Source organism: Larus michahellis, chromosome 10, assembly GCF_964199755.1.
Source record: "Larus michahellis chromosome 10, bLarMic1.1, whole genome shotgun sequence".
NCBI classification, from domain to species: Eukaryota; Metazoa; Chordata; class Aves; order Charadriiformes; family Laridae; genus Larus; species Larus michahellis.
In genome coordinates, this window is record NC_133905.1 from 5931284 (window position 1) to 5941840 (window position 10557).

At 69.4% G+C, this 10557-nt stretch overlaps 1 protein-coding gene across 1 annotated transcript; it reads left to right on the forward strand.

Annotated features, from left to right (window-relative positions):
* Nucleotides 1-17: 17 nt before the first annotated feature.
* Nucleotides 18-10271, forward strand: LOC141749303 (laminin subunit beta-2-like). The gene is made up of 33 exons (XM_074602635.1): nt 18-226; nt 383-546; nt 624-759; nt 933-1006; nt 1119-1307; nt 1384-1447; nt 2304-2506; nt 2594-2714; nt 3023-3211; nt 3292-3471; nt 3544-3656; nt 3733-3812; nt 3891-4026; nt 4170-4325; nt 4415-4542; nt 4625-4742; nt 4856-5048; nt 5125-5268; nt 5394-5625; nt 5701-5864; nt 5944-6168; nt 6666-6880; nt 6967-7063; nt 7131-7503; nt 7575-7759; nt 7837-8078; nt 8146-8349; nt 8441-8585; nt 8954-9161; nt 9245-9386; nt 9494-9670; nt 9746-9905; nt 10007-10271. Exons 1-33 carry the CDS (start codon nt 184-186, stop codon nt 10141-10143), a joined length of 5337 nt encoding a protein of 1778 aa, XP_074458736.1. The 5' UTR covers nt 18-183; the 3' UTR covers nt 10144-10271.
* The last annotated feature ends 286 nt before the right edge of the window (nt 10272-10557 follow it).

Here is a 10557-nt window from a genome sequence, read left to right on the forward strand (position 1 = left end):
AGCGCGGGGGGGGGGGGGGGGGGTGGAGAGGGAGGGACGGGAACGGGGACGGGAACGGGAACCGGCGGGGCGGAACGGGACGGGAACGGAGCGGGAGCGGGGACGGGACCGTCGGGCACCTGCCGAGCGCCCCCCTTTGCGCCTTCTTTGCGCCCTCTTTGCGCGCCCCGGTTGCGCCCCGCGATGCGGAGCCCCGGCGCCCTCCTGCTGCTGCCGCTGCTGGCCGGTGAGTCCGCTCCCCCCGCGCGGTGGGGGCCGGGGTCCGGCCCGGTCCCGGCGCCCTGTTTCCGGGCGACCGCGGAAGGGGCCTCGGGCGGCGGCGGGGGGAGCCCCGGTCCGTCCCCCCCGGCCCCAGCGCCCTCAGCCGCCCGCTGCCCCGCAGGGCTAGGGGGGGCCCAGGCCCCCGACCCCCCCCAGGGCTGCGCCCGCGGCAGCTGCTACCCGGCCACCGGGGACCTGCTGGTGGGACGAGCCCCCCGCTTGAGTGCCACCTCCACCTGCGGGCTGCGCCGGCCCCAGCCCTACTGCATCGTCAGCCACCTCCAGGTGAGCCGGATGGGGACCGGGGGGGACGGGATGGGGATGGGGATGGGGACACACACCGCTGAGCCCCCCGCTTGCAGGAGGAGAAGAAGTGCTTCGTCTGCGACTCGCGGCAGCCCTACGATGCCCGCGCCAATGCCAACAGCCACCGCATCGAGAACGTGGTGACCACCTTCGCCCCACGCCCCAAGAAAGCCTGGTGGCAGTCGGAGAATGGTGAGCGGCGGGTGGGGGCGGCAGGGTGTCCCGGGGGGCTCTCCTTCCCTTCCTCCCACGCCGAGGAAGCGTGACTCAGCCAGCGGCTGCAGCCGCACCCCTGGACCGCGGCTGGGACAAGCACTGGGGACCCGCGGGTGGGTGCTCCCCACCGTCACACGTGCCATCCCCAGGTGTGGAGCATGTCAGCATCCAGCTGGACCTGGAGGCCGAGTTCCACTTCACCCACCTCATCATGACCTTCAAGGTGGGTCCTGGCACGTGGGTTCCTGGGGTAGGATGGGATGGGGTGGGACGGATTGGGATGGGGCCTGCGGGGTCTGCATGGCCTGCCCCTGTCCCATCTGGGTGTCCCGCAGACCTTCCGCCCCGCGGCCATGCTGGTGGAGCGCTCAGCCGACTTCGGGCGCAGCTGGAAGGTCTACCGCTACTTCGCCTACGACTGTGCCACCGCCTTCCCCCATGTCCCCCGTGGGCCCCCACGCCGCATTGATGACGTTGTCTGCGAGTCCCGCTACTCTGACATCGAGCCCTCCACCGAGGGGGAGGTGAGGCCCCAGCGGTGCCCCAGGAGGGTCGGGGGACCCGCCACTCTCCCCTCACCACCCTGCCTTCCACCCGCAGGTGATCTACCGGGTGCTGGACCCCGCCATCCCCATCCGGGACCCCTACAGCCCCGCCATCCAGAGTGAGTTGCCCGCCCCGGGCTCCCGCCTGGCTGCTCTATTTTGGGCGCAGCTATTTTGGCCGCTCTCTCCCTGCTCTGAGCCCCACGGCGGGGTCAGGGCAGGATCCAGCCTGCGGGGGCTCGAGTCCCTCCTGCGCTCCCCCTGTGGAAGCAGCTAAAGGTCGGGCTGCGTCGGGGGGAGCGGAGGGGGCAGCTGTGCCAGAGCCCTGCCGGAGTCAAGCCCAGTGCCGAGCGGTGGTGGTTGTGCGGGATGGGGTCGGTGGCGGGCAGAGGAGTCAGGCCGGGCGCAGGACGCAGTGGGTTAAATCACCCAGGGCTAAATTTAGGCTGGGAGCAGGAGTGAAGGAATCTGCAGGGCAGGGCTGCTGGGAAGCTGCAGTCCTCAGGGGAGCAGTCCCGTCCTGCCGGGGGCCCCAGGCTGCGCCCACCATGCACAGCCATCCTCTGGGAACAGCCGTGGCAGTGGGTGCCCCACTGCCCAGAAAGGTGCCCTCTCCCAGGGCGCTTGTGCTGCACTGGTGGGGTCCCAGCCCGCGTCTGCTGGGGGATCCTGCAGGGTCCTGGTCCCCGCACAGCCTGACTGTGTGCAACCAGGTGCACGGGAGCTGAACCGCCGCGGCTACGCGCAGCCCGGCCTGGCCACGTGCAGCCACCTGCGTGTGAGCCAAACCACGTGCAGCCCAGTGCCAATAAACCAGGCCATGGAAAGCCACGCGCAGCCCAGCCCAATGATGTGCAGCCCTGCGCGGACACTCCACGCCATGCGCAGCCCGGCCCAGCCATGCATGGCAGAGCCAAGCCACGCATGGACAAGCCTGGCCACCCCGTGCCAACGCGTGTCTCTTCCCTGTCCCAGACCTGCTGCGCGTCACCAACCTGCGAGTGAACCTCACCAAGCTGCACACGCTGGGGGACAACCTGCTGGACTCGCGGCGGGAGATCCGGGAGAAGTACTACTACGCGCTCTACGAGCTGGTGATGCGCGGGAACTGCTTCTGCTACGGGCACGCCTCCGAGTGCGCCCCGCTCACCGGGGCCCCGGCCACCACCGATGGCATGGTAAGGCAAGCTGGCCCCGCATGCCCTGCTGGAGCTGGGTGGCTTCACTACCCAGTCCGGCAGCCCCTCACCATGGCATCCCGGCAGGTGCATGGGCGCTGCGTCTGCAAGCACCACACGCAGGGGCTGAACTGCGAGCGCTGCGAGGACTTCTACCACGACCTGCCCTGGCGCCCGGCCGAGGGCTCCAGCACCAACGCCTGCCGCCGTGAGTGCCCCGCGCCGGCACCAGCTCCGTCTCCTGGCATGGAGATCCCGGTGCCGGGGCTGGCGGGCTGCGTTGTGCGTGGGGTTTTGGGGTGCTGCCTGCTGGGATGTGGTTGGGTGGGAGTGGCCTCCTGCAGAGTGGCTTTGGGGGGTCTTGTGTGCTGCCGGCTGTGGTTTGGGGGGGTTTGGGGTTGGGGTGCTGCATACCGGAGTGAGGGGGGGGTGAGGGCTGGGGAGGTTTGGCAGTGGGGGTGCTGCCAGGCGGGGAGTTGGGGTGCCACATGCTGTGCCATGGTGCCATCCCTGCAGGCTGCGACTGCAACGAGCACTCGCGGCGATGCCACTTCGACATGGCCGTCTACCTGGCCACGGGGAACACCAGCGGGGCTGTGTGCGACGGCTGCCAGCACAACACCATGGGTCGCCGCTGCCACCTCTGCAAGCCCTTCTACTACAAGGACCCCAGCAAGGACCTGCGGGACCCCGCAGTGTGCCAAGGTCGGTGCCGGAGGGTGTGCGGCGTGGGGCTGGGATAGCAGGGGGCGGAATCAGGGTGATGACCCTGCCTGTGTCCCCAGCCTGCGACTGTGACCCCGAGGGCTCTCTGGATGGAGGGCTGTGTGACAGCGCCGATGACCCAGCACGGGGGCTGATTGCGGGGCAGTGCCGCTGCAAGGAGCACGTGGCTGGTCCCCGCTGCGACCGCTGCAAACCGGGCTTCTTTGGCCTCAGCGCTGCCAACCCGCAGGGCTGCCAACGTAGGTACCGGGGCAGCACCCACTGGGGTTGGGCACGTGGCTCGGCCCCTCCAGACACCACTTTCCGTGCAGGGTGCCAGTGTGACCCCCGCGGCACGGTGACTGAGGGCAGCCGGTGTGACCCTCTCAGTGGCGAGTGCTTCTGCAAGAGGCTGGTGACCGGGCGCAACTGCGACCAGTGCCTGGTGAGTGGGGCTGTGCCGGGAACCATGCACGGTGCCTGGGGACCGTGGGGCTCCCTGACACCCTTGCCTTCTACAGCCTGAGCACTGGGGACTGAGCCACGACCTCCAGGGTTGCCGGCCCTGCGACTGCGATGTGGGAGGTGCCCGCAACAACCTGTGAGTCTTCGCAGGGACGCAGGGGGTGAGGGGCAATCACTGCTGGCATCGGGGCTGACAGTGCCACTGGGGTATCAGGTGCACCGTGGAGACGGGGCAGTGCCAGTGCCGCAGCCACGTGGTGGGACGGCAGTGCAGCCAGGTGGAGCCTGGTTTCTACCGCATCAACCTGGACCATTACACCTACGAGGCTGAGGATGCTCGACTGCATCAGGTAAGGGACAAAAGTGTCCCTGGGGGGCACATCAGGGAGAGCAGTGCAGTGGGTGGCTCTTTGGAAGGTCCCCAAGTTGGCAGAGTGGTGCCTGCCGGCCAAAGCATTTTTTAGGGTCCCATCTCAACCTCTCCTCGCACCAGGGCTCGGTGGTGGAGCGTGAGCCCACCACGGACCACCCAGCTTCATGGACGGGAACAGGCTTTGCCCGCATGCTGGAGGGCGGCTGGGTGGAGTTTCATGTCAACAACGTGCCCTTCTCCACCGAGTATGATGTGATCATCCGCTATGAGCCCCAGGTGAGCGGGGTGTATCGCTAAACTGGCGGGTGGTGGTGGGGAGCGCCAGCCGGTGAGGCTTTTTGGCACAGCTCCTTCTCCACCGGCAGCACCCAGAGCCCTGGCAGGAGGTGAGGGTGAGGGTGCTGCGCCCCAGCCCCGTCTCCGCCAGCAGCCCTTGCGGAAACACCATCCCAGCTGATGACCAGCTCTCCACCAGCCTCCCCTCTGGTGCCAGGTGAGCGCCTTGCTGGGACTGGGCTGTGCTGGGGCTCGCAGGAGAAACCCGGCTGCCTATGCTCTGCTTTACCCCCGCCCAGGTACGTGGTGCTGCCCCAGCCCATCTGCCTGGAGCGAGGTGTCTCCTACACCCTCCGCCTGGAGCTGGGCTGTGCCACTACTCGGCAGGATCCCACCGCCAGCGTGCTCATCGATTCGGTGAGGGGCGGCCGGGCAGCGGGACAGGGGACACCCACCCTTCACGGGGGCAGGGTGCGGCTGTAGGGGACGTAGGTAGAGATTGACATCCCACCGACTTGCACCCCCACCAGCTGGTGCTCATGCCCCGTTACTCCTCGCTGGAGATGTTCATCGCGGGTGACCCCAGCTCCATGGAGCGCCGGCAGACCTTTGAGCGGTACCGCTGCGCCCAGCCCTTCCACGCCGCGGGGCCCTCGCCCGTGGCTGAGCCCTGCTCCAGCCTCCTGCACAGCCTCTCGGCCATCCTGCACGACGGGGCGCTGCGTGAGTACAGCCCTGTGCCCCGTCCCGTGTCCTGCGGCGGCCACCGCTGCTCACCCCACTCTCTCTCTGCTCGCAGCCTGCCTCTGTGACCCCCAGGGCTCGCTCAGCGCCGAGTGCCAGCCCCAGGGTGGGCAGTGCCGGTGCAAACCCAACGTCATGGGGCGGCGCTGCCACCGCTGCTCCCCGGGAACCTTTGGCTTTGGGCCCGGTGGGTGCCGAGGTGAGTGCCATGGGGCTGTGCCACCCTGGCCCGGAGAGGAGCCTGGGCACTCCACGGCTGGGGGGGCCGGAGAGGAATGCTCCCCACATGCCAGGGGCAGATGCCATGGGTGCTGTGCCTTTCAGCGTGCCAGTGCAGCAGGGAGGGCTCGGTGAGCACTGTCTGCGACAGCACCACAGGACAGTGCTCCTGCCGCGAGGGTGCCCACGGGCCACGCTGCGACCGCTGCCAGCCCGGCCACTGGGGCTTCCCTGCCTGCCGGCCCTGCCAGTGCAATGGGCATGCTGAGGAGTGTGACCCCCAGACGGGCAGCTGCCTGCGCTGCCGCGACCACACGGACGGCGAGAGGTGCCAGAGGTAAGTGGGGTGCACACCTGGACCAGGGCAGGGTGCTGCCGGCCACCCTGTCCCCCACTGACCGCCTGCCCACAGGTGTGTGGCTGGGCATTTTGGGAACCCGGCGCTGGGCTCCGGGCAGCACTGCCGGCCGTGCCCCTGTCCCGAGGGGCCCAGCAGCCTCCGCCATTTCGCCGCCTCCTGCTACCAGGACAGCCACTCCCGGCAGGTCGTCTGCCACTGCAGCCCTGGGTACACAGGTGGGTGCCCGCCGCAGCACACTCGGTGCCCTCGGGGGTCCCCCATCCCCGGGCACTGCCCAGCATTCTGTGCCGGCAGGTCCCCGCTGTGATGAGTGTGCCCCCGGCTACTACGGAGACCCGCTGCAGCCCGGCGGACGCTGCCTGCCCTGCCAGTGCCATGATAACATTGACATGACGGACCCGGAGGCATGCGATCGGCGCACGGGACACTGCCTGCGCTGCCTCTACAACACGGCAGGGCCCCACTGTGCCGAGTGCCAGCCCGGCTACTATGGGGATGCTACGCGGCACAGCTGCAGGCGTGAGTACTCACGGCCACGCTGAGAGAGACTTGCCTCCAGGACTCCGCAAGTCTCTGGGGACCATGCACACCCATGGCTGCCCTTGCTCCTGCACAGCGCTGCAGGGTCCCTGAAGCCCAGCCCTGGCACTGTGGCCCATCCTTGTCCCTGCACCCAACTTAGCGCATCTATATCTTCATCTCATGCCCATTCCTGTCCCCATTGCAATCCCACCCTCCTGCAAACTCTGTCGCCATCCCATCTCTATCCTAATCATGGCCCTCTCCCAGTCCCATCTCCATCCCATCTCTATCAGTGGTCCACATGCTGTTCCCATCCCATCTCTGTTCAGTCCCCACCTCATCCCTGCCCAATCCCTGTCTCCATCCTGCCTCCACGCTCGCCCATCACCGTCCCCATACCATCTGCACCCCCCAATCCCATCTCTATCCCAGTGTCATCCCCATACCGTCCCTGTCCCCCTCCCCATCCCCGCTCAGCACCTGTCTGGTTCCAGGTTGCTCCTGCAACACGCTGGGCACCGACCCCAGCACCTGCGGGCCCCAGCAGTGCCAGTGTGATGGGCGCAGCGGGCAGTGCCACTGCCTGCCCCACGTGGAGGGCCAGAGCTGCGACCGCTGCAGCCCCAACTTCTGGAACCTGGGCAGCGGTCAGGGCTGCCAGCCCTGTGCCTGCCACCCCCAGCACGCCCTGACACCCGCCTGCAACCAGGTGAGACAGGGACGGGGCGCAGGGCGGGGGATGGGGATGGGGGTGGGCTGCAGCAGTGCCAGCCTTGGCCGCGCCATGTCTTTCAGTTCACAGGGCAGTGCTCGTGCCGGCCAGGCTTCGGGGGCCGGACCTGTGCTGACTGCCAGGAGCACCATTGGGGCGATCCGCGGCAGCAATGTCGAGGTGAGAGCCGGTGCCGGTGGGGGTCCGTGGTGAGCCCCACGACACCCTGACCCCACTCTCCCCACAGCCTGTGACTGCGACCCCCGTGGCGTCGCCAGCACCCAGTGCCACCGCAGCAGCGGCCACTGTGACTGCCGTCCCGGCATCTCCGGAGTCCGCTGTGACCAGTGCGCCCGGGGCTTTGCCGGCGCTTTCCCTGCCTGCCAGCCCTGCCACCCCTGCTTCGGCGACTGGGACCGGGTGGTGCAGGACCTGGCCGCCCGTACCCGGGCACTGGCGCAGCGGGCCAGCCTCCTGCAGCACACTGGGGCCGCCGGCACCTTCGAGGGCACCTTCCGGCAGCTGGAGGAGAGCCTGGCCACCGTGCGTAACGTGGTGGCTACCCACAATGCCACCGCCGCCACTGCTGCCCACCTGACGCATGCCACGGAGGGGCTGCGGTGAGCACCCAGCACGGGGCACGGCTCCCGGGGTGGCCCTAGGAGCGGGTTGTCACCCCCTTGCCTTGCAGGCAGCAGATCGGGGAGGCAACAGAGAGGCTGACGCGGCTGGAGGGGGAGCTGACAGCCACCCAGGATGCCAACTTCAATGCCAGCCACGTGCTGAGCGCGGTGGACCGGGGTGCCCGTGCCCTCAACCACAGCCTGCAGGACCTGGAGCAGCGGCTGCATGCCCTCAAGACCTCCAATTTCCTCGGTGAGCCACACCGCTGAGCCAGGCCAGAGTGGCAGGGCCATGGCGTGGGGGTCTGATGGTTCCCCTGCCATCCCCAGGCGCCTACGACAGCATCCGCCAGTCCCACGGGGAGTCGCAGGAGGCTGAGCGCCGGGCGGACGCCTCCACCCGCACCATGCCCAGCCCCGTCAGCACCTCAGCAGCCACCCGGCGCCGCACTGAGCAGCTCCTGGCCAGCCGCCGGGACGACTTCAACCGCCAAAACGCGGCCAGCCGGCGGGCGCTGATGGACCTGGCAACGAGGGCGCAGGCACTGAGCCTGCACCCGCTCAATGAGAAGGTGGGACGTGGGGAGGGGAGCAGGGGGATGGATCCTGGAGCCGCCTCGAGCCCATGCTGCGTTGCAGGTCTGCGGTGCAGCGGGTGACGTGCCCTGTGCCGAGAGCCCCTGCGGGGGAGCCGGGTGCCGGGATGAGGACGGGGGACGGCGCTGCGGGGGTCTGAGCTGCAGTGGGGCTGTGTCCACGGCTGACAGCGCGCTGGACCGGGCACGCCATGCCCAGGAGGAGCTGCGTCGGGCTGCTGGCGATGTGGCCCAGCTCTCCCACAAGGTGCGTGGTACATGGGTGCTGGTGGGAGTGGGTGGCACACCTGTGCTCCAAGCCCTTGGGGCTGGCACTGAGTGTCTCTGCCCCTGCTCAGGTGGCAGAGGCCAAGGGGAAGGCGGATGAGGCCCGTCTGCAGGCACAGGCGGCTCTGGACAAGGCAAACCAGACCAGGGCCCGCGTGGAGAGCTCCAACAAGGAGCTGCGGGAGCTCATCAGCCACGTCAAGGCCTTCCTGAGCCGTGAGTGCCAGCGTGCTGGGGGGGCTGACTGCCCCTGCCTGGCGCTGCGTGGCTCTGCACCTGCACCGCACCTGCACCACGCTGCACCGACCCCACACCGCACTGCATGGTCCCCGCACTGCATGTGGGCTGTCCCCAGCACTGCACCGCCCTGACACCACACTGCACCACACAGCCCCTGCCCCACACTGCGTTGCACGGGCCCTACCCTGCCCTGCCCCGACCATCCCAGGCCTCCCCAGCCATCCCCTACCCTGCCCCATGCTCCCTCCCCATGTGGCTCCACCTGCCCTCCTCTGCTCCTCGGTCTGCCTGTCCCCTCCTCCCCGGGGTGGTGCAGGGGACACACTGACTGCTCCTGCCCACAGAGGAGGGGGCTGACCCCGAGAGCATCGAGGTGGTAGCCAGCCGGGTGCTGGAGCTGTCGCTCCCCGCCGCGCCGGCACAGATCCACCACCTGGCCGAGGAGATCAAGGCCCGGGTGCGCAGCCTGGCCACCGTGGATGCCATCCTGGAGCAGACGGCCGGCGATGTGCGCCAGGCAGGACAGCTGCTGCAGGACGCCCAGCGGGCCAGGTGAGCCTGGGGCTGTAGGGACATCATTCCCCCAGGGCACCTCAGCCCGGGCTGGCGCTGAGGCCGTGCTGCCCTGGCTGCAGGTCGCGGGCAGAGGGTGTACGGGGCACAGCCGAGGCGGTGCGGCAGGCGCTGGATGAGGCGCAGCGAGCCCAGGGCATGGCCGAGCAGGCGCTGCACCATGCCACCAGTGACATCCAGCATACCGAGAGAGCCCTCGGCACGGTAAGGGCCCAGTCCCCATGACCTCAGCCCCATGGGGACAGGCAGGGTCCCGTCTCTACCATGCAGGCACCCTGACCATGCCTGTCCCCCGTGCCACCGGTCCCCAGATACAGGACCAGACAGCGAGCGCAGAGCAGCAGCTGGCGGGCGCCATGGGGCGGATTGGGCTCCTAGACGGACAGATGGACGCCCTGAAGGTGAAACGTGCCAACAACAGCCTGGCGGCCACACGTGCCCAGGAGGCAGCCAGTGTTGCACGGGACCGAGCTGGCGAGGCCAAGCAGGTGAGTGAGCAGGGGCTGTGGGGGGCCGGTGGGGGTCCTGCGGGTGTCCCACTGACCGGCCCCACTGCCTGGCAGGTGCTGGAGGGGCCGCTGCGGGACCGTTACCGAACGGCGCAGGAGCTGGTGCAGCACCGGGCGCAGGGCGCACGGCAGGCAGGCAGTCGGGCACAGCAGCTGCGGGATGAGGCCGCTGGTCTGCTGCAGGATGCCCAGGGCAAGCTGCAGCGGCTGCGAGGTGAGGCTAGGGCGGTGGGTCGGGGGGTGACGGTGGCAGGGGGCCGTGCTGACCTGCCTACCCCCTGTCCCCGCTGACCCATGTCCCCCCTGTCCCCACAGCCTTGGAGGAGGCGTACGAGCGGAACGAGCGGGTGCTGGACGCCAAAGCGGCGCAGCTGGGTGGGCTGGAGGCCAGGATGAGGGAGGTGCTGGCCACCATCAACCAGCAGGTCCAGATCTACAACACCTGCCAGTGATCCCCTGGAGGGGCCCGGACGCGCCCCCCCGTCCCCCCCCCCCCCCCCCGCTGCCCACCCTGCCGCTGCCCAGCCTCCGCCTCTGTGGTGGGCAAACCCTGCGTGAATAAAGTCACAGAGCAAGCCTGCCCCGCCTCTGACCCGTGCCGTGGGGCCCCGTTTCCGCTCGGGTGTCCCCACAGTGGCCTCCCGAGCCCGCGGGGTGGGAGCCGCTCGCTGCCAGCCCCTGGGTGTGGGACGCTGTGGGGCTGTGGGTGGTGCCCAGGGCTGGCCGTGGGGCCGGGAGAGTTGCGCAGGGTTGGCCGTGGGGCCAGCGGCGGGCCCGGGACACCAGCTGCAGGCTGGGGCCCGGCGGCGCCGCCCGGCCCGTTGCCATGGAAACGGCCCGGTGTGGGTCGCGCCCTTGGGGGCGGG

What these genes read in the sequence shown, in the direction of transcription:
- LOC141749303 (XM_074602635.1), top strand. Translation starts at nt 184, where the DNA reads ATGCGGAGCCCCGGCGCCCTCCTGCTGCTGCCGCTGCTGGCCG. An exon ending in CTGGTGGCAGTCGGAGAATG is followed by an intron (nt 760 to 932) that starts GTGAGCGGCGGG and finishes TGCCATCCCCAG; the next exon opens with GTGTGGAGCATGTCAGCATC. An exon ending in GGACCCCGCAGTGTGCCAAG is followed by an intron (nt 3,212 to 3,291) that starts GTCGGTGCCGGA and finishes CTGTGTCCCCAG; the next exon opens with CCTGCGACTGTGACCCCGAG.